General features: G+C 27.9%; 2 protein-coding genes across 4 annotated transcripts in view; one reads left to right on the top strand and one right to left on the bottom strand.

The window, feature by feature from the left end:
- Positions 1–6,464: 6,464 nt before the first annotated feature.
- LOC111640007 overlaps positions 6,465–25,054 on the bottom strand; it is a 106,225-nt gene continuing 87,635 nt past the window's right edge. For both annotated transcript variants that reach the window (XR_002759196.1, XM_023386011.1), the window contains exon 4: positions 6,465–7,150. Coding sequence is in view for 1 of the 2 variants with exons in the window: in XM_023386011.1 (XP_023241779.1) it covers positions 7,144–7,150 (7 nt within the window). In the remaining variant the exon portion in view is untranslated. The remainder of the gene's footprint in view (positions 7,151–25,054) is intronic.
- LOC111640006 (golgin subfamily A member 4-like) lies at positions 16,577–24,298 on the top strand. Of its 2 annotated transcripts, XM_023386007.1 has the most exons (5): positions 16,577–18,076; positions 18,446–18,496; positions 19,004–21,586; positions 22,364–22,423; positions 22,556–24,298. In XM_023386007.1, the coding sequence occupies exons 3-5, from the start codon at positions 19,069–19,071 to the stop codon at positions 24,181–24,183; spliced, it is 4,206 nt and encodes a 1,401-aa protein (XP_023241775.1). In that variant the 5' UTR covers positions 16,577–18,076; positions 18,446–18,496; positions 19,004–19,068; the 3' UTR covers positions 24,184–24,298. The 2 variants fall into 2 exon arrangements, with proteins under 2 accessions (XP_023241775.1, XP_023241774.1); XM_023386006.1 differs by having other exon boundaries at positions 22,364–24,298.

Genomic DNA, 25,054 nt, shown 5'->3' with positions numbered 1-25,054 from the left:
ATTATGGCTTCATGTGACATTTGTTTTGATAGACAGACTACCTTAACTGTAGTCCATAGCATCCTCACAGCATAGAGATACATTGACAACATTCTGAGACCTGTTACAATACTGTTCCTTTCACAGCACCCAGGGCATACTTTCCAAGAAGACAATATCCAGTCAAACACGGCATACCTCTCTTGTGAATGTCTTTTTGCTTGTGATATCTTTTCTTGGCAAATCAGATTGCCAGATCTCTCTCCAATAAAGCACATTTTGAGCTTGAGTGGGCATTGCCATGTTGACAACTTAGCCCACCAATTGAACACTGTTTGGCAAGAAATCTCTCAAGATATCATCTGTCAACTTTATGAATCAATGTCACACCAGATAACAGCTTATATTCAGGCAGGAGGTGGGACAACATCTTATTGACTTCCTCACATTATATAGCTCTTTCTCTGAAATAAATCATCCAACTGTTCCAAAATTGTAATAATTTCTTTTTCTGTGCATGTACAATAAAGGTACCAAATTTTGTTCCAGTTGGATAATTCCTTCTTGGTGCATAGATTATTTTGTCAAAGAGTGTATATTTATAACATATATCATTCTATTAAATATACTTAATTAAAATTTCTGATATTTGAAAATACAGTAATCACAGTTCCAACAATAGTCAAAACTTTATGTTTAATGGTAGAAAAATCTATTGTATCCAATTGCTATGAAATTCAGCAGCATAAACTGTAAAACAAAATATCCTTAATGTATTGTTTAAATCTTTCTCAAACATTAACTTCAAATATAAGTAAAGATAATAAAAGGGTATATAAAAATAATTCATTATATAATATAATATTAAAAATATATTTTATATGGTACTCCATCTAGTATAAAATATATTTTTATGTAATTTAAATATATATAAATACATATATTTGCTCTTTTAAAGAGTTAAGAGTTATATGTATATAGCTTTGCTATTTATTTGTATAAGCTTATATACTTAATATTAATACTTAAAAGAGTTATTATAACATGAAAATCTCAACACAATCCATGCATTTCCAGCAACCAAATTTATTAGGAACACAAATATTTTCAACTTATTCCATAAGCCTGCATCAAGTTTGACATATAGCTTCCAATCCAAAGATATTAAAATTTGGAATGTTACTTGATAAGTGATATTTAATTTTAAAATATAAAACATCCTATATTTCTCATGCATTTGTAATTTAAAACATATATATGAGGAATTCTGATAAGCAAATATAAACTGATTATAAAACAACATGTAATTAACTTGTCCTTCTTGTGATACATTCTTATGTTGTGGGTGTTATCGTATAAAGATTGCTGCTATATGGCGGATAGAAATTCACAATTTTTACAATTTATGCATCCCTTTTAATGTGTCCTTAAATATTTGTAATGCTTCTAATGTTCATACTTTATGTTCTTCAAAAATGTGTCATAATTATTTGGCTTTGTTCAGATTTGCAGACACCCCATGTTCCATTGCATATTGTGCTAATGTAATTTCTGGATTATTGCTATCAATATTATGTTTATGCTCCTTCAGTCTGCTTGTTAAAGATCTATTTGTAGAACCAATATACATCAATTGTCAGTTAAATATTTTATCTATCACAGGAATGGAACATATTTCGGGTGTTCTTTTGCCATTTACTTTATCTTCAGCAGTCCTTAACAGTTTGCAAACAGTTGGTTTTCTGATAGCTTATGCGGTTATTAGAATATTTGGTTATTTATTTGTAAATTGAACTTTGCTTGGAATCATACTCAACTATACAGGCATAGCTGTTGGGAGATGGGATTGTACAGTCTGGTCCTCTCTACTGGGTTCTTATGTTATTCTGTTCAAATTTTTTGATCAGGTTTTGTATAATCTTTTTGTTGCACCTGCGTGTGATAGCTATTTAATTTCTTTTATGGTTTATTATCCACACAATGTGTCTATACACATTGTGTGGATAATAAACCCTTCTGACTAATGCCTTGAAAGCAACTGTTTTACATGTATAGGTCATTAGATTATAAAGGGATAAAGAATGGATGATAGGTTTGATTTTGTAGTAAACTTTCATATAAATGGACCCATTCTGAAGAGTGATCTTTATGTCTAAAAAAATGAATTTCAGTGTTCTTGTATTGGGCTAGATGTAATGTTAGGCCATAAGAGTTGTTAACATACTGCCAGAAATTTGTTAGGTTTAGACCTCACCTCTATAAAATAAGTATATTGTCCACATATATGATGTAAATGATGATATCAGGAAGAAAATTTTTTGACTTAGTTTTTGAGTGCACATACTACAAACTCATACAAGTTCCCTGAAAGGGTGCTAGCCATAGGAAGTCCCTGTTTTTGGATGTGTGACTTGTTTTATAGCATAAAATATGGGCCAATTTCAACATATATTGATATTATAAATGAGCAAAATCAATGTTATTAAATAAGAAATCTCAGAGTGCACAGAAGCAAGGTTGTCATCATATGGAAAAATACAGTGAGACGAAATCAAGCACGGTGATGTGTTCTTCCTCTACTAACCTGATCGTTAGCTTGGTAATTAAATTCTGTGGATTCTGTACTGAGTATTCATAATCTTTTACTTGTTTGGCTAGCATTCCATGTACCCTTTCTCTAGTAATAGAGTAGGTGACCTGGCCTTTTTGACAATGATATGTTATCAATAATACAAAAGTGGACAGCACGCCGACTATTTAACAGAATAAACTTTTTATCATACAGGCGTTAATTACCAATGACTGTCGTCAGATCAACAAGCGCTTTCGATGCTAATTATTTTCGTCTTCTTCAGGCCGTTAAAACGGTTAAATTCCTTTTTTGATTACAAATAACTGACCGTTCCAAGCGTATTAACATATTGGAATAAATTTTATGTTCTACTGTTGCTTCCATTCCAATACGTTAATACGCTTGGAACGGTCAGTTATTTGTAATCAAAAAAGGAATTTAACCGTTTTAACGGCCTGAAGAAGATGAAAATAATTAGCGTCGGAAGCGCTTGTCGATCTGACGACAGTCATTGACAATGATATGAAGATGCATGTCTGATATGCGAGTTTTAGTAAAAGCAAATAGCTTGGGATATCTGGAAATCTCATAACTGTGTGGTCTAAGTACAAATATTTGGCCAAATTCATGAGTGTCCATTTGGTAACACAATTTTGCAGATTATGTAAAGAATTTTCATTCAATGATTGATGTCACATATTAACTAGAGCTCTATGTAATATATGTGATGTGATATTTAACTAGAGTTCTATTTTTATCCACCTTTAACAAGATTATGTGTTGTCACAGTCATTTTTTACTTGCTTTCGTATTCTTCCAAAATGTTCATTCTTCTGTGTTGGTAAGTTTTTCTGTAATTTTGAATGTCATTTGCTATCAAAAAAATTCTTTAAGCATTCCTTTTACCCTCCTCAGCATTTTCCCTATGTTCGAAACTATTCTGTCTATGTAAGATGATGAGGCCCTAGAAGCAAACATGGAGCTGTATTTAACTGTTTCTTTTAAGACATCTGGTAGAACAATATAGATACTCCAACAGAGCCTGGGATGTCTGCAAATCTCAATGAGGTCAAATTATTATGCATATTTACAAAAAACATTACAAATATTTAAGGCCATATTAAAAGGGGGAATGCATAAATCATACATGAAAAACCTGACACAGGTATATGAAGTAAGCCAAAAACATTTGAGTTCTTAATAAATTTGATTGCTGAAAATGCATGGATTGTGTTGAGATTTCATGTTAATCACAGTTCCAGTTTTGTTCATATGTTTTATATATATAACTATGATGTCAGATATACATTTTCCTAGCATAAAAATAATCTACAAGGGTAGAATTGGTAGAATTGTGTATGATCTTAATATTCAATACTTGACAGTCAGATCTAGAAGTTTTCCTACAAAAATAGTTAAATATTTCAATAGCAAATTATGTTTTATTAAAGAAACGAAGTTTCTAAATATAAATACATAAAACACTTTTTCAAAAAGGTTTCTCCTCATTTTTAAATAAAATAGTATGTAGAGGAACCCAAATTCAAAAATATTTAATTTTCTAATTTTTAAAGAATTGTAGAAAATTTATTATTATTTAAAAGAAATTTAATATAGAATCTAGATAATTTTAAAATAAGTGTGGTTATTTGGTATTTAAGAACATACTTTTAAGGATAGCAGAAAAGTTGGTAATCACAACATTGGAACAGGTCTTAACAAAAACCTAAAAGATCCATGATAGGACCATATACAAAATTATGATGAAAATGATAAGGCATCAACACCTAAAAATATTTCTTTTATTGTTGGAATCACCAACTATACATATATTAAATTCCACAATCTTGTGTTTGCAGGTGTAAAGTAACTCTATCTAAATGTTTAAATAAAATCTGGAAATTTAACATAGGTATTGTCCCTATGCAATAAATTAAAATATATATTCCATAAAAATAATAGAACAGAAATTAAAAAGGAAAAACAAATAATGCAGGTATAGTTTACAGATTGCAATGTAAAGTACAGTACATGGCAATGCCTATATTTTTATAATACATAGGAGAGATAGACAGAACTTTAGGAAAAATATTAAAAGAGCAGTATGCTGCTATAAATCTTAAACAAGCACCATAGTATTATCATACAGTACAGATAGGATGCATAATAGATAAAAATGATGTAAAAATCTTACATTATGAAAATGATATATACAACAGTGGCGTGCCATCCATGGAAGAGTGGAAGTGCAACTTCCCTTATATTTTCTAAAATATAAATACATATTGTGTGATTATTTTCATATTTCAACATACTTTGAATTAATTAAAATTAACATTTTATTAAAACCACATTATGTATTTTATTATAAATTCTATACTACATGTGAAAAACAATGATAAGATTGTTATTGTATATTTGAATATATCAATAAATTCATACTTGCATAATCCCAATGGATGCACTGCATTGCCAAATATGAGATAGCTTCAACAGCGAAAATATTTGAATCGTGTAAAGCAGCCAGATTACAGGCATTCACGCATGCTCTTTACAGAGCACCAACCTCTGGCAGTTTAGCTCATGGATGCTACACACCAAAATATTGTATAACGCTTCCAACAATTCTATCCACTAGCCACTTGTAAGGAACTATTTGACTAAGTGGATTGTTTTAAGATTTAAAAAGTAAAGATGATTTTATGTTATTTTTTTTATTAATTCTCTATTATCTATTTTAGAATTAAAATAAATAAACTGTTTATTTTTGTCATTTCCAGTATTTGTTTAAAATTTTTATGGAAACACAGCTTTCCCATCATCAAATGTCACCACATGCCAATGATATACAAAAGAAAATTTAAAGATAGCATAGCAATCAAAAAAGTTTATGTAAAGAAAATCTATTAAATACATGTGAAGGAATACAAATTACCAAGAAGTAATATTACATCATCCCTGTATAGTGATTGTGGGTAATTCTGTAAACACAGTAAATTGATGGATACAATATCATTATACTTTGTTATAAATGAAGTTCACTTTTAATGACTAATAGTCTTATTAAACCAGTCTAAAATATTTATGGTTTAATGTATTAGTGTTAATTATTATTTATTTAATGTATTAACAGTTAAAATATTCCATGTGATGTTTGTGTACTTTTATAATTAAGGATATGGTTAATCCAAAATAAAGTAAGGTTTCATTATATGTGTAATTTTTTAAATTCATTTTGTACTTATAAATCTTTTGAATAATGTTAGTTACTGATGAAAGGACCACAAAATGAAAATTGACCCAAGATGCATTTGAAATCAACCAGAGTAAAGTTAAAATTCTGTTTTTTTAGATCATTGAATCACCAAAAGAGTTTCTTTACACCTGTAAATGCAGGATTACAGAATTTAAAGAATTATTTAATATATCTAAAAAATAGTTTTTAAGTCTCATTTTAAAAATAAATTTTAATTGGTGGTTTAGATGTTGAAATAAGTTTAAGATATATGATTTAAGTTTTGCTTTTAATGTTTGAATATTTCTGTAATAGTTTCCTTAACATGAAAATCTCAATACCATCCTTGCATTTCCAGCAAACACAATTATTGAGAGCATAAACATTTTCAGTATATTTCATAAACTTGCATCAGGTTCCAATCCACCTTCAATTTGATAATGTTTTAATAAGTGACAAAGTTACATTATTTAATTTTTTAAGATATAAATACATATTATCTCATATAATATATATATATATANTATTTAACAATATATATATATATATATATATTATGTTTTTAAATATGAATGCATGAGAAATACAGGACATTCTATATCTTAAAAATTAAATAATATCACTTATCAAGTAACATTCCAATTTTGAATGTTATCAGATTGGAAGCTATATTTAAAACCTGATGCAGGCTTATGAAATAAGATAAAAATGTTTGCATTCTTAATAAATGTATTTGCTGGAAATGCAAGGATGGTATTGAGAATTCTACAGTTAATCACATGTTAATCACAGTTCCAGCTTTTTGAATCAATTTTAATATTTTCTTTATTCTAAAATTGCTTAAACTTCAAAATGACATAGATTCTACATTTCAAATTTAAATTTTTTTTAAACAATAGTAGGCTTTCTAGTATTATTCATATGCAGTACTAATTTAAGATTTTGTGTAGTGTGAATCCTATTCAAGTTTTGAGGTTTTCTTTAAAAACAAGAATACAAAATTAGGTATAAAAATAAATCATAACAAATTACAAATAATAAACTTTTCAAAGCCTGATACATTGATACTCAATCAAATAATCACCATTAATTAAACGGGCTATAAATATGTTATTATTATTATTAATTAATAATAGCATATTTATGATCCAATTAATTTACAGCAGTCATTTGGTTGAGTACAAAGTACAAATTTTAAAAACCTGTCAAATACAATAAACATTATAAAATCTAGAATTGTCTGACCCATCTATATATTTCTAATATTTTACTGTATTATATTATCTCACCTGTATTTTTTTTTATTTTTGGCTTTATACTTTTTGATTACCTCTTCATATGACAGTAGTTTGTATTATCATTTTCTGTACAGAGAATAAAAAATAATTTAGTCTTTCCTTTATCTTGGTATTTCAAAATTTGTTTTCTTATTACCGATGGTTCATAAAACCTTCTTTCAGTTACATGATTTATAGACAACTGAACACATTGAAAATTAAAATTTTTTCACTGCATTTTAAAGATATGAGTTGTGTTTTAGTTTACATTATTTATTATTCATAAAGTTGCAAATTTTCAAAATGTTAAATTTGGGAAACCTCAATCAAATTTCTATCATATATAATTTCAAGACTTAAAATTTTCTTATATAGTGACTAACTTTGAATTTCTTTTAAATGATGACACTCATTAATCAGTTTAGCATTAATATCCTTGCTGTGGTGACATATTATTAATAGTTACAAACTCTCAATAATAAAAAAACAAATTTTGACAGAAAATGGTAAGTAATTTAGAGAATAATTTAGAGGAATATATTTTTAAAAATCTGAAATAGTATTTCAATCTATATTGTCAAATAATTTTAATAATCATTTGAGAGTTGTAGATTGAAATACTTTTTAAGATTGTTTTTCTCTATACCTCTGTAAATCAGTTCATTATATTATATAATTATTAATTTACGAGATGCAAATATCTATATCATAGAAAAGAATTCATAAAATTAACAAAATATCAAAAATAAACTGCTAAAATAATGAAATGAAAGTATTTATTAGGAAAGAAACATTTTCAGACTAATTTATTGATAGTTCAGCATCAGTTCTCTAAATTAGTTCAAAACATGTTTCTTTTTTAATAAATAATTTTGTTTCCTTAACTTAGTTTGTTTTTGATATTTTGAATGTAGTATCAAGTTTCATGCAATCCTTTAAAATATTTTCTTAAATATGATTTGGAAATAATAATTATAGAGGTTTGATGAATATGGGAAGTAAAATGAGTAACTTACTAAACCTATACTTTTCACACTCTTCTAGCAAAGAAAGTTTATCATCACAAATGTTTTCAGCCTCTTTCAAGGACCTGCCTCCAGTCAAAATCAGTTTTTTGAATGCTGGTTGAGAATTTTAATTTTGAAATGTTCTATTCATTTATGTTCTACAGATGTCATATTAATTTTAAATGATTTATGATGTTTGTCTTAAGCTGACACAGTTACCAAATGATATATTCACCAAATAACAAAATGTTCAAGTAATAATAAATACAAATTAACATTTAACAAAAAAATAACAAATAATATGCAGGGTGAACCAAAAGTAGGTGGACAGTAAATGATAACATTTATTGAGATTACATATACTATTATATTTACTAATACAATACAATTTTATCAATGCAGGTGCTCAAACTGCTGTCCATTATAATTTACACAGCTTTGAAATCTACATTTCACCATTTCATGCTTCGACAAACAGTTTTACACAAGTATTTTTCTGTATCAATTTCTTGAAATGCATCTCTGATGTAATTTTTCAACCATAACAAAGTTAAATATACACCATTATTATAGTATAACCCTAAAACAAACCCTATTTCATGTCTTTCTGATTCATCCTATATATTAAATAAAAACAGTAATCAGTCAGGATCTATCTATTTATTGTTATGCTTAAGGGAGTTATCAACAAATGCCCACTATGCATCAAATAGTATGTCAGATTCCTTACTAAGTTATTAACCCTGCAAGTCCATGATCTATATATATGGAGCCTACATATGTTAATATTCTGTCAAAGCAGCCACCATGAATGGGAACAGAGTATACTCCAGTTGTCTTCTCATCATTTATCTCATCTTTAGCATTGGATAAGATAGTAGGATTTTGCCTACATGTTATTTTCACATTAGCATATTTTGTTATTCAGGCACACACTGGATGTAATATCAGAACATAGTCAAGAACTATATGCTTACAGCTTAGACTGAGGTCAATCTTTCATTGTTGTTCTTTGTTGTTATGCATTTAAATGAAATAAAGCAAAGCTATTAAGATGGGTATTTAATGAAAAAACTCATATTTAATGGGAGATATTTAATGAAACTCTTAAAGAAAGTTGTGTTAATAGGAAGGAATTTAATGCACTATCTGATAGATAGTAGGCATTCATCAATAATTCCCCTTATGTCTAACAATAAATAGCCAATTCTCAGTTAATTACTATTTTTATTCAATATATATTATTTTGTTATCTTTTTGTTAAACGTTTATTTGTATTTATTGTTACTTGAATATTTTGCTATATATATCATTTGATAACCATGTCAGCTTAAGACAAATGTCACAAATCATTTAAAATTGATATGACATCTATAGAATGGAAATGAATAAAACATTCTGTAATTAAAATTCTTGGCCAGGTTCAAAAAACAGTGATTGTTTTTTGAACCTGGCCAAGCTTTTAGGTAGCCCTAAAAGAGGCCAAAAAATATTTGTAACATAAACTTTCTATGCTGGAAGTTTGTGCAAGGCATAGTTTTAATAAATATTTATAGACTCTTTTCTGTAAAATTATTTGTTTTCAAATCACTCTGTAAACAGTTAATCTAACAGTTAAAACAGAACATCACTTTAAGTAAATGTTTAGAAATAGATTTTTCTTTTTAACTTAAACAGATTACAAAAAATAATCAGATTTGTAACATGTTGGCAAAGTTAATTTAATCAATATACAGTCGACCCCCCTATAATGCGGTAGATATGTTCCACTTTATAAGAATTTCACATTGTTGGAATCCTTAAATACATGAGCCAATCACAGCCCAGCACATGTGCAGTTTATGGACTATGGCTGTTTGAAAGGTTTTCTTCCATAAAATTAATCGATTTTAGACTAATATGATTCGAACATTTCCAAAACACGTATAATTTTTTGGGAATAATCCATATAAACTATGCTATAAACAAAAAATTGTAGGATTACTTACCGAGTGTGCACTGTTTGATGACACCATTGCTTAAGCTTGTTTTTGTTGCAGAGCAATACACCAAACGGCGGGCACGTTTTCCAATAAGTTATTTTTCTGCGAAAAATTAGTTGAACTTTGGAGACATTATTAATAGAAATAATTTTTATGGCCGTTGAATAAGAAATGTTTTTTCACAAGAAATGTATAAAATTACTGTACTGTATTAGACTTACAGTACCTAATTTATATACTGTACAGACGATAGTAAACTCAACTTATCTGCCTAAACTCTCCGTAGCGTGCAAATAGTTTGGTTGCTCGTCCACTATTGGTCCAGATTCGACCAACATGAGTTGGCAATGACATTTTACCGCATTTTATGAGTCTCTTTTAGCGTCTTTATATGAATACAGTCGCAATTTTTTTGCCGTGATATATGAATCTGCATTATATGAACCCGTGTTATGGGGGGGGGTCGACTGTATTGAGCAGTTTCATATTACGCTGATGACTCAACATATAATGGCCCTTAGGGCTGCATTATGTTGAATCTGTGCCATAAGGAGGAATCCTTTCTGCCTCATGTACAAGTCCATATCAGAAATCAACTACTATTTATCAACTTACTGTTCACTATACTCAGATACTCCATACTACATTGAAAACTGATTCTCAAAATCTGGGTTTAACCCAGTTTTGAAAATTACTTTGGAATCAAATATTGATTGTCAAACTGGTCTATCAAAGTAATGTGCATTTTTTTTTTTTTTGTTAGTTATTTCTCAAAAGGAAAAATGACATTATAAACTGATTATCTATTTAAAATTTTAAATTCTATTTAAGAGAAAATAAATAGTATAATTTTCAATTCAAACATTTAAAAATACAACAATTATAATGCAATATAAGAAAGTGATTTTTTGCAAGAATATATGAGTGAGATGAATAGTTAAAATGACAAAAAAAAAATTTTTTTTAAATTCACAAAATTTTAATATCAATGATGAATTCAAATACTACAAAGCTAGCCTAACTACAAACAAAAATACAAATATTTTGCAAATAGCATTACTTATGATCAAAACATTACTGCAAAATACTCAGAAAAAGATAAACAGAAAAATGCTGAAGTTCTTTAATGGAGTTAAAAGCATATTGATGTTTCTTCTCTTTATATTTTGTAGAACTTCAGGGAAGATATAATTAGTGATATGAATTTCTTATATCAATAATGATATATGTTACAAATAACCAATGAATATTTTACTTATCCATATAATCTTCCAAGTCAAGAAATGTATACACTTGAATGAAGTTCACCATAGATTAAAGAGTAAACATTTCTTAATATAGCGATTTTAATCAACCTTTAATGACGCATGCTTTACGCTTTATTGCTTTTTAATTGTTTTTTAATGGGACTTTTTTATCAAATTTATTTCACCGTTCTAAAGTTGTAGTGCACTAATTTTCCTTCGGTAAAGTTATTTAAAGCTAGTTTCTGATGTCAAAAACGACGTCCGATAGTTTTTTAATTTTTTTAATTAATAGATTTTATTATATATATGTTTAATTAATTAGGGGGGTCGGAAATTGCAATAAAAATTATAATTTTTTAAAAGTATTTTAAAATATAGGCCTAGTTAGTAGTCACCCTACTTTAAAACCCTTGTCCTCCCGAGACGTCTGAGAATGTCCAGGGAAATCCAACTCCAGCTGTGTTCAAGGTCATCCAGATGTGTAAACAATGACTCATCGGTGTTAAATTTCACGAAAAGGGGAGACAAAGGAAAAAAAATGATGAAGCTTTTTAATCAAAATTAACGCATTTCTTTCATTTTTTTTCAGTTTTAAGTATTTTTTACGTTTAATTAAAAATTTTTTTTAAAAAGTGGACAAAAAGGGGTTAAACCTGATTAATAAATATACCAGCCCCCAAAATAACTATTTATATCCATATACTTTTGCTTATAAAATAACAATTATAGAAATACAGTGAATAGTTAATTATAGTTCAGCAAATAACTAAATTAGCAAAAACAATCAACTCTCTTTTATAACTAATTCACACAACCATGGTACTTGCACATGGTATAAATTTACTGTTCTCTGATACATAAATTGGGCAATATAATGCCAATTGAGCTATTGTTTCTTTAATATGAATATTAAAATTTTTATACTGTAACTTGTATGCAATGAACATTGGCTTTTTTTAATATAATTATGAAAAGGTCCTAAATTGAGACATTTTTCAGAATAGTTTTAAAATCGAGACAACATATAAAAAAGTGGAACTGTCTAGCTAATTAAGAATGTTGGGTCACTTTAATCATTATTCAAATTAGTTTAAATATTTGCAAAAACAAACTTGATCCTAAAATTTTTAGCATGTAAAGAAATGCATATAATTTTTAATTTTGAAAAATCTCTAGCTTTGAGGTGAAACCTCTGTGGCTTTTGTGCTTTCTAGTACAACCTGAGAAAATATAAAATAGTGTAAGTTTAATTTTACTAAATATCACGTACCTTAGAACCTTTAACCGATGCGAAATAAAAAATTTAATAGTACAAACGTTTTCAGACCCCTCCTGGGTCCATCTTCAGGCAAAAATCGTTTGAAGATTAACGAAGTACGAAAAATATTCGTTTAGAACGATTTTTTAAAAATCGAAAAAAAATCCGATTGTTAAATCCGATGTGCAGATGATAATTATTATTTTAATTTTACTGTCATGAAAGTATATTATCTGCAGAGTTGCAAATTTATCAACTTTTTTATTACTGGTAGCATAATAAATTTTCAAAACTTTACTAGTATTTTTAATTTTTGACTTCAAATGTTATATGATGATAAATTTATTTCACAAGACATAAAATAAAATTTGTCTTGTGATTAGTGATGAATCCATTACAGACATTTTCAGTGTACATGTAAGACCGCCTTCAAGTAGATTTCTAGTACCAAAAAGATTCTATTTTGAAAAAATCCACTTGTAAAAGTCTTAGATGTAGACCAAAATGTTTATAATAGATTTCTCACTAATGTGCAAAACCTATATCAGGTTGGTAAATTTTATTCCAAATGTGAAAGTTAGCACATTAGCAAATGCTTAGTTGCTGACTCATCAGTGAGTTGGCAACTAAACAATCACTATCACTTTATATCCAATTGAATTCCCTTCTATTTTGATAAGCAACAGTTTTATTACACATAAAATACAACATGCAGTGATTACAAAGTGGCTAGTGCAAGTGTCACATTCTAATAAATAAATAAATAAATGTGTTCCATTTTGTCAACTGAAAAGTTGCTCAACTAAAATTGCTAGTTCATGCTAGACTTTACAAGCAAAGAAACAAATTGCCAAACTGTCAGCACAATGCTGTAGTATGATATTTTAAAAATTCTAAAGAACTGTTATGTAGTAATTAAAAAGATATATGACAAATTACGTTTATGGTTTAAATAAAAATATTTCATGCTTCTATCTTTAATATATAAAAATATAAATAAATATGAAAGTATATTCAAATAAATATTTATCTTAAAAACATCATTACATATCTATCCATTTTTTATCAACTTTACTGATAAAAAATATCAAATTATTAGTATATTTATTAATGCATTTTTAACTGGTTACTGGTAAACCAATTTAACCATAATGCAATTCCAAATTATCTGTTATTTTTTCACTACAGACATCCAGCTATAATATATGTAGACTGTTTTTCTGCATATATGCTGAATGTGTACACCTATGCAACCTGCAATACAGCATTGGCATTATGAAATCTCTCTGAAATGAGGTGTAGCCTTCTGAATAAAAAAGTTTCCATCTCTGATCTAGTCTGATGTTTTTAACTCAAATATAGTATAGTATTATGATATAAAATTGATATAATTCTTAATATTTTTGAGTAAATAATATTTACAAGATTTATGTATAATAGATCATTTAAGTCATGTCAAGATGCTTTAGGCAAATTACTATACTAAATTTGAGTGATATGCTATATTTAGGCTTTTGCCTAAAGCACCTTGACTAATGTGTCTCAAATTTTTTTCAATTTACAAGATCATTATCCCTGACAGAATTGCTATCTTTATATGCATTTCATTAGCTTACACTATTTATCTCTCTGTCCAAATAAAGTAACTCAATTTTCACCTACTTCCCATTTATGATCTAGTTGTAACTTTGCATACATATGTACAGTAGACCCTCCTATAACACGGGTTCATATAAGACGGATTTGTATAACATGGCAGAAAAATTGCAATCATGTTTGTATAACATGCTAAAAGACTTGTATAAAAATGGTAAAAGAATGAGACAGATTGTCACAGCCGACTTGTGTCTTGACAGGATTGATCGAATCTGGACCAATAGCAGACATTGCACAAACCGTTGAGTTTAAATGAACAGCGGACTTACTAAAAACCATTTATTACTTAACGGCCATAAAAATTATATTTATATTAATGATGTCTCCAAAGTTCAGTGAATTTTTCACAGAAAAATAACTTATCAGGAAATGCGCCTGCCGTTCGACGAGCCGTTCCGCGACGAAAACAAGCTTAATTATTGATTAATTAAGCAATGGCATCTTTGAACAGTGCATGCTCGGTAAGTAATCCTACAAATTTTTGTTTATAGCATAGTTTATATGGATTATTCCCCAAAAAATTATATGTGATTTAGAAATGTTGAGTCAAATTAATCTAGAATTGATTAATTTTATGGAAAAACCTTTCAAACAGTCGTAGCCGCTAAACTGCAAACGTGCCGGGCTGTGATTGGCTCATGTATTTAAGTGACTCGTACAACACGGAATTCATATAACACAGAATGTATCTATCATGTTATAGGGGGGGTCTACTGTATTCTTGATGATGATGCATTTTTTTTAGAGTTTACAAACAATTTTAGCAATTAGCAAAAAATTGAAATTTGCAAAAATGTGATAACATTGTTATACTTAGGATACCTTTACTCAGTGGTGATATTCAGCGGGTTCGCACAGGTTCGGCCGAACCCATTGTTAACATTTTCAAAGTTTTCCGAACCTTGTTAAACATATGTAACATTTCTCAATGGTTTGATTCTTTTAAAAATATTAAAATATACGTATTATACTCTGTAACACTACTAAACTAGAGCCTTCCGATGCACTATTTGAGCGAAAAAAAAAAATTGTTAAGGAAAAATTTTCTGTTAGCGAACCCTTTGTTAAATATTTCGAATGTCATCACTGCCTTTACCCCTTTTTAGTCTTACTGTCTGCATAAAATCTTGTAACTCATAACTCAATTTTTCACCTACTTCCCAATTAAATGCTAAAACAAGAAGAATTTCGATAATTTAGTGTTGCATATACTGGTATACAACTAAAAAAACAGAGAATTAAAAAAAAAAACATTAAAAATGTTCTAAAGAAATGCTTTTTATCCACATACATAAATGCACTAAAAAGTAAAAAACAAATTTTCTTCAGCTTTCACAGTATTCTTGATATTATGCACCAAAAACAACAGTATGGGGTGCTCGTGTTTAGAAATATTCTTAGTTACACTTTATATCAATTTTTATGGGCTTCCGTGAGTGCCCCATGTTTTCATTTTTGGTCATATAATACCAACAATACTATGAAAGATGAAGAAAATTTATGTTTTATTTTTTAATGCATTTATGTGAATAAAAAAGCATTTCTTTTAAACTTTAATATTTTTTTATTGCCTGTAATGCTATAATTTCTATTCTGTATGCTTAATGACCCAGAAAACATTACAAACAGCACAGAATTATATACATATTAATGTTAGGATACAGTATTTTGTGATATCAAACAATCTCAGAAGCAATATTGATTGTCTTGTGTTTTTTTTTCATTTTTTAATAAATTCATTTACAGTATGTAGGATTCTTTTTTATACATTCTTTATTATCAGTCATCAGAATGGAGGATATTTTTAAAAATAATTATTTATGAAATGTAAACATTAATGGTGATGTCACATTTTCAAGAAAGTTTTCATTTACATTTACTAAGTTAAATTGAAAATTTACATACAAAGTAATGAATTGTCTAACTTGTAAGATGTAAAATGGCAGCTGCCAAATGAAAAATAAAACTAGTACAACAATATATCAAACAGACCTGACTGTCACATACAAATTGTATAATTTTTGCAAATATTGCTATTCTTTATTATTATTATTTTTATGGGTTGCTTCATTTTGCCTTTATTGCATAATTTTTGCAAATATTATAATGCAAATTAATATGCTTTAACTTGCATTATATTTTATAAATTATCTAACTTTTTATTATTTTTCTTGCTGTNGAGCAATTATACTTTGAACAGTCCCTAAAAGCATGTATCAATCTCAAAGTAAGTGCCAAATAAAATAAAGCTCTTTTATGACACAAAACTTAAAACAAAAAGCCTAAGTCCTTCCAGTAATAACATTTAAATGAAGTAGGGACGTTTTTGACCTCCTCCCGAGGTCTGCATCAGGTTTAAAAATACAAGTTCTATAATGGAACGTATTAAACAGAATGTCTGCAGAATTAAAATTTAAAGTAATAAATTCAAAAAGGTAATAAATATGATTGAACTAATCAAGAATGCAAAGGTGTGAATGGGTGGGAGTAGGGTGTTAAGATTGGATCAAAGTGTGCCTTCCATGCGAACAAAATTTTTTTTCATTTTTATGGTTAATACAGTTGCCTACCTGGCCTGCTTTAAAGATCTCCAAGGCCTCTAAATCTCTAATATGGTCATTATGTTGAGTATAACATATTAACCTTGTCCAGTCAAGTTTAACCTCAACATTGCTGTCAAAGGTATATATGGACAGAGCTATGAATGGTTTCATGTTGTTATCATATTTGTGCTCTTTTACATGCTGCTTGAGGAATTTTTCATAACACTTATGTAAACTAGATCTCTGTCAAACCTATAATTCTTCAAGGTTATCCTATAAACCCCAGGTGTCCATTCTTCATTTATGGCATCTTTCCCATATTTTAGTGGCAGATATATTGTAGGGTTACATGTATATTTATGTTTGCTATTTGTTAACACATTGCTGTCAAGTGAAAGTTCATAAGTAATTACTACCTGCTTGGTGTTTTTTCTGCTCTCTGTTGTTGGTATTATCATCTATATCATTACCATTGTTACTCTGGGTCTTACACTTATCAGATAATTGATAGATTAAGTGCTCGCTAAAGCTATACCCACCCAGGGTATTTTGTGTTATGGAACAGTCCAGTTTCAGAGAAGTTTTCTTTTGAAGCTCTTTTTTATCTGAGTAGATGTGATTAAAAATACTACGTTTAAAAAAATTAGATTAAAAAAACATTTTATTCTAATTTTTTTAAACATAGTATTTTTAATGATTATTCTGTTAATTCTTTCATATTAACAAAAATACAAAGAAACAAATCCAAAATATTATGAAAATTATTATTTATTCATTTTTTTATGATTTTTTGAAAATAATCAAAAAATCCCAGTCTGCACAGCATTCACAAGCACCACTAGTCCAGAAATTGTTAAATAAGTATCCATTAAAAGAAAGCCAGATTTTCCAGACAAAGGAAGTAAAGCACTTTTTGGAAATTGCTGAACATAATTCTATGGATATTTCATGTAATCACTGAATGTTTGATAACAAATTGCAATCATTTCAATAGAATAAAAACAGAAAAACATAACTCTGATTACAAATGTTCTTAAGAAGCATCAGTTAATCTATATAAGTCAAGCACTATGTTCAAATACTACCTAGAATTATTTAAATATTCAATTCAACTTGACCATTTGATTCAAGCAATAATTAAATTTTCTTTACTTTATAAATTAAAGAAAGTGTATATAGAATTAATTATTTATTTCAATTGAAAATGATAAATTTTTATTTGATATTTAGATTGGAGTGAGATAGAAGATAAAAATGTACAGTCTAAAACTCCTGAAGGTGCTACATCACAAGAAACAGAAGTATCTGTTGTGCCAGAAGGTAGGCTATCAAAATTTTAAGTCATTTTGCTATTTGCTAAATCTCCATTGAATACTGAGTGCTTTATGTCTAACAGTTTTTATTTAAAAAATTCATTTATTTAGTTGTGAAAAGCAATATTTTCTTTATTCAGTTTTTATTGCGTATAGCAGAATATACATTTTCGCAATTATATTATTATTTTCTTTTCTTTCAAGTTTTTATCAGAGTCAGTTGATAATAGTCAATGTTTGTAATAATGTACACATGTATTACATGCACACATTTCAAAAAATATGGAAATATATAATTTTAGAACTGAGTATCTTGTGATTATAATAATAACTGAAGTGAAACTGAATGTTTGAAAAATAAAAAATTTATTTATAGTACAAGGAAGACCATCAGAACTACAAGGAATATGTTCTGCTATAGAGCCAGGTATTTAAAAGTAGAAAAAGTTTGGGCTCGTTGGAAGCATGAATTTTGATATTTTTAATTAAAAGTATAAATACCATGCTTGTATGATATCATACATAATTTCAATAATGCATGGTTGACTATATTTGAATGACATTAGTGAAGTTTTTACAATTTGAATAAAGTAATACGATAATGTATTGGAAGAAAACTGCATGAAAATTATATTTATTTGTTTTATTTTCATGATGCATTGAAGCAATCCACAGTTGATTTATAATTATTATTATTTCAATTTTATTATGTTATGTGACTTTTCTTATCTCAAATTATATATATATTTGCATTTATTATTAAAATAGCTTTAAATTACATTTTTTGTGCATGAATTTTAATTTAAAGAATAATAAAGAGGTTTAGCAAACAAACTATAATTTATGTTCAAGCTTGATAATTTTGAAAATATTTTTCTTTAAATGTCCAGTACAAATTTAGAGTCACGGCTTTGACTTAATCTCACGAATCCAGGTACAGTGCACAGAACAAGAGAAATTGATATAGCTGCTGGAATAGAAGAACTCGATGAGGTTCAAATGAAACAGTTAACGCCTGAAGAAATTCTTAGTTTTGCTGAAAAAAGAGATTTTTTTCAAAGACTTTCTCAAACTTCAATTATCCTTCCCCCCGATTTTTCATCATCAACAAAGCTTACAATGACCAAAGGTGTTAAATTAATTGATGAAAGTGATGCAAGACAAGGAGAAGTTGTTGAAGAGCAAGTAAGTTTTGCAGAAAGATTAAAATTTTTTCAAACTGGAGCAGAAGATGAAAATGGTTCTAAACCATCATCAATAACCGGTGATTCGAGTGCTTTGTCAGACGAAGGAACAGAAGCAGAACGTTCAATAACAGAAAAAGAATTTACTGAAGATAAGATAAGTGGATTGAAAGAAAAATCAAGCAGTTCTTCAGAGTTTACATCAGAAAATCAAGTCCTGAAAGCAGAAATTCAACTTTTCTTAAGAACTGGTAGTGGGGGAGAAGCAATTGAAATTTCAAAAATTAAAGATTATAGTGGTTTAAGAAAGGAAGCTTCACAAGAAAGTTATGTTTCTGAAGAAGATAAACAAGAGGTACTAGAAACTAATTTAGCCACTTATGCTGATGAAGAAAAACAGATCAGTGAAGAATGGGAAATCATTAATGATGATGAAATTAGAGAAGCTAGAGAAACTTTACATCTCCACATAGATAAAGATAAAGGAATAGAAGAAACTTGGGAAGTATTTAGCAAACAAAAACAAGAATTAAAAAGTGTAGAAATTAGTCCTCAGATTACTAGTGAAACAAAAGATAAAGAAATTGAAAAAACTATTACAGAATTAACAACAGTAGTTGAAACAACTGAATTTATCAAAGAAAAATTTAAAGATGATTTGATTAAATCTGAAACCAAAGATGAAATGAAGGTTAAAGACACTATGAAAACTAAAGATGATACTACTTTGATTATGCAAAAAGAAACAACTGATTCTGTCAAAGAAAAAGTTAAGGAAGATTTGATAAAATCTGAAACCAAGGAGGATGAAATTAAACTTGAAGAGATTATAAAAACTGAAGGTGATACTATTTTGATTATGCAAGAAGAAAGAACTGAATCTTTTGAAGAAAAAGTTAAGGAAGATTTGATTCAATCTGAAAACAAAGAGGACGAAATGAAACACAAAGAGGGTATAAAAGTTGAAAGCGATACTAATTTAATCATGCAAAAAGAAATGTTTTATCCACAAGAAGAAATTGATATTTCATATACTCTTGAAAGTGAACCATTAGTTAAAACTGAGAAAAAAGAGAAAGAAATAAAAGTATCATCATCTGAAGAAATTGAAGATATTTATGAAGAAACTGGAACGAAGGAAACAGTTACAAAAACAATTGTGAGAAATATTGAAAAAACAATTATTCGAACAGTAACAAATATCAAATCAGAATCAAATCTAGAAACTGTTGAAGTAGCAGAAACTGAATTATGCATTGATGATGATACTTCAAAAGATTTAAATACTTTAGATGAGATAAAATTTAGAGAGCCTCTTTCAAAAGAAATAATAGTGCCAGAAAAAGAAATTACTACAGAAATTTCTCCACAAGAAAACCTTGATGTTTCAACAAAAAGAACAATTATCATTGAAAAAAAGTTAGATTCAAAAAGTGATGTAATTTCTTTAGTGGAAAATGAAGAAAAAATATTAGATATTTCAGAAATAGAAAAAGAACTTAAACGTGATTCACCTGAAAAACAAATAATTACTCAAATTGGAGATGAATTAATGTATGATGACAGTGATAAAAAGCATATTGATTTCAGCCAGGATGAACAATATGAATATGAAGGTAAATTAATTCCTGAAGTGCATCCAGAAATTCCTTCTGATTTAACAAAAGAAGATATTGAAATAGAAACTGATAGTGAGTTTAAAATGATTCAACCTTTAAAATCAGAAGACATTTCTCCTGAGACTAAGGATACAGAATTAGAAATTGAAGAAGAAATTTTGAAATCTACTAGTGAAGTCATGGACTCTACTGTAACTTCTCTTCTATTGTCTCATGATGAAAGTGAAGACACAGAAGATGATCAAAAAAAATCAGAACATATGGTTTTTGAGAGTGACACTGCAACAAAAGATACTACAGAATCTGAATCGGAATCAAAAGATTCACTCTCTAACATAAGTGTCATGGAGAAAGCAGATACAATCCATTTGCAAGCTTCAGAACTAGAAGAAGCAGTCAGTCATAAAGAATCCGATATTTCTCAATTAGAAATGACAGAACTAACAGATTCAAAACATCTAATAGATAAAGAATATGAAATGATGGAAAGTTTGGCAAGTGCAGAAGCTTTTCCTGTCACTATAACATCCACAGTGGTTACAGAAGGAAATGAAATTGCAACAACAGACCAATCAACAGTTATTGTTAGAAAAATTTCTACTATTGTGAGTAAAACTGAAAATGTTATTTTGGAAAAAGAATATAAGAAAGTAAAATCTGATAAGACCTATGAAGAACGTCTGTTTGACATGGATACAGACTATATATATTCAGGTAAGACAGAAATACCTTCTGCTCCATTATCTAATAAGAAAATTTCTCCAAAATATGACGAAATTATAGGAACTGATCAGTTTATCAAAATTTTACCACAAGAATCTGTAATTTTAAGTGATAATTCACTAACAAGAGAAACAGAATATACTACCAAACAAATAGTAATGGATACAGTTAACAGTTCACTAAATGAAGAAAACATCAAGAATGAAATTTCTGAAGAAACTGAAATTAAAAGTAAGCAAATTCAATCAGAAAAAATTTTGGATGTAGGAAACATAAAACAAGTCGACAGAAAAAATAATTTAGAAAAAACTGGTACAGATCAAATGAATGTAAATGAAAATATTTTACAATATGATATTTGTGAGATTTCAGAAAATGAATTGATTAGAAATAAAAAAAGTGAGGTAATTTTGTCAAAAAAGAAAGAAAAGGAAATAATCTGTCTTGAACAGAAAGATTTAAATAATAAATTGATATCAGAATTAGAGATAAATAATATAAAACATAAAAATTTTGAATTTCCTGAAACATTAACTAAAAAATCTGAATTTATATTAAAAGATAAAATTGATATTTTTTCAGATGAATTAATTAAAAATGAAAGAGATCAGATAATAAAATATGCTGATCCTAATTCTGATTTTAAATATACAGAAATTGATATTTTCCCAATTAGTGATGAAAAATTATCTGAAATTTCACATGATGTTTCCTTCAATAAAGAATATTCAAAAAGTAATGAGACTGATTTGAGAAATATTATTACAGAAGAAGAACACGTTGGAATAAAGTTATTTCCTGACAAATTAGAAGAACAAAATGAATCAGGTAAGTTAAATAGCAAAATTTGTGTTGAGTCTATAGAATATATCCCTAAAGAAAAAAATTATGAAATAACCTCACTTACTATTCTTGAGAAAAAATGCAATTCAACAATAAAAGAAAATCACTTATTTTCAGTTAAAGAGAAAATAATTGAAGATGAATTAAATTTAGAAAAAGAAAAACAAATTATTAATAAAGATTTTAAAAAATCTATTCAAGAAGATCCAAATTGCCTTGATTTAACTACTGAAACAACACAATTTGATGAACAATATTATTCACCATCTGAAGTAAGTTCTGCAAAAGAAATTAACGTAACTACTGAAATTTCCACTGATATAGGAATTAAATCGGAAATACTTAAGCAAACTGCTGATTTATTAGAAAAATCAGTTGTTTATGAAAATGAAATAAATGCACCAACAGAATTTAAAAATGCCGATATTTCTGAAACAGTCGTATTAGATGAATCTGAAGAAATCAATAAAAAAATTGGCATTCAAGAAATTGATTCTATATTAATAAAAGACAAAACAGAGTATCTTGAATTTGAAAATAACTTAGAGAAGTTTGAAATAGAAAACCAAATTGCAGATGATACCAAACTTGAATGCTTTGAAGAAAAAAATCAATCTTTAGATGTAGTATCAGAAAAAGAGCAAATAAAAGAATATAAAATTGATGATGTATCTGTATTTCAGAAAGAAACTTTTCAGTCAACATCAATTTCCTCAGAGTATAAAATTCAGCATCCAAATTCAAGTGATTACTTTTCAGAAGGGCAAACTAATGGATTCAGTCATTCAGATGATTATCAATCTTATAGTCCAGATGATATTCCTAAAGCTGATGTTTTAACACAAGCAGAAGTGTCTTTTCCATCTGCATTAGATACAAAAGAATCTGCATATGAAAATGTTAACAAATGGATGGAAAAAGAAATGGAAATTGTTAAAGAAATGTTGAAGGATAGACCAGATAATATGCCTTCTTTGGAGAATTATGAAAGCATAATAGCTTTTGATGGTGATCTTCCGACTGGAGATGACGAACTATTTAAAAGAAGTTCTCCAACCATGGAGTCATTTGACGACGAGGCGCAAGTTGAAAAATGTGACACCGATCTTATTTTACAGATGTTAAACAATGTTTCCTGCAGTGAAATAGAACTAGCTGAAGTGCGAACCGAAGATGAAGCACCTGATATCGAAGAAGATATTTCTCCAGCTGCAGAAGAATTGTGTAATTCTACATTACAAGAATTTATAAAAGAGCAAACAGTCAATGAAAATTTTGATCAAGGTGCAAATAAAGAGATACCAGAAAAGACTACATCAGCACAATTTACTAGTGATATTTATGAAGAGTCAGAACTGGATAAAACAAAAACAAAACCAACTCTTGATCTATATCCTCAGTCATCATTAGAAGTAGAAATAGGTAGTCACATAAGTGATGATATTTCACTTGACATAGATAAAAATCATATTTCATGTTCAGAAAATAAAATAGAAGTCCAACAAGAAAAAATACCTAATACCGAACTTTTAAAATGTGATACTACATCCAACGTTAAAACAGTTTTATTCCCTACTGCATTACTGAAAGCCGATGCAATTCATGATTCTACCTCTGATACTTTAACTTCTTCCACAGTGCTGAGTGCTAAATTAGCTGATGAAGCATCTGATAATATTTATCCTCAACTAAATCTTTCAGGTATTTTGGTTTATCTAATATTGTTCATTATCTGCTATTCTTAAAATCAATGCACTGTTATCATCTTATTTATGCCTTAATTAGAATTAATTTTTGAATTTTACTTTAATTGTAATATCATAGCATTTATTTATTTAAATTATATTTTTATAATTTATATTTTAAACCCAATTTTTTTAGAAATATGTATTATTAAGTAAGTATTTAATTATGTGAATCTTTTATAATGATTTTTCTTTATATGTATTATTATAGTTTCAACACATTTGTTATATAGCATATAATTGGTTTACATGTCTTTTATTTATCAGTTTTGAAAATAACGTATGTGATATTTAAAATTTTCATACACAGTTAATTATCATGGATCGCCAAAGTATTCAGTTTAAATATTGACAAAATTTTTAAAAAGTTAAAATATGTCAATTAAATTTTCCGTATTAGTCAACAATGTAAGCTTGCTAAAAACAAAACGGATTGCATTTTATTATATATATAGATGGCATATAAAATGTAAAATTATTATTAAAGATGAAAAATGATGAAAATTTAAAATGTTTTAATTAATTTGAAAATTTAAATTATATCACCATTAAAATTTATAACAATAATCAGTACATTAAACATTAATTTATACTTACTTAATGAACATATATTTACTATTTTATTATTTTTTTGATATTACAGAAACCCTCAATTTAACAGATCTTTATGCATTTATGTAATTGATCTGTGAAGCAATCATCATTATCTTTCATAGTAAACAAGATGTTTATTGTTTTTCTAAATATTAATTATATGATTATCTATTTTTCTATATATTTAGGTCTAGTACACCAAGTGATGGCAATATATGCCTTCACTTTCTCCTATCTTTGGCATCTGTCTATCTGTCTCCAATTCTCTAAATTCAAT

Source organism: Centruroides sculpturatus, unplaced genomic scaffold, assembly GCF_000671375.1.
Source record: "Centruroides sculpturatus isolate CEXI.00-Female unplaced genomic scaffold, Cexi_2.0 scaffold1404, whole genome shotgun sequence".
NCBI lineage: Eukaryota > Metazoa > Arthropoda > Arachnida > Scorpiones > Buthidae > Centruroides > Centruroides sculpturatus.
Note: the sequence above shows the minus strand (reverse complement) of the source record. Positions and strands in the feature narration are given on the sequence as shown.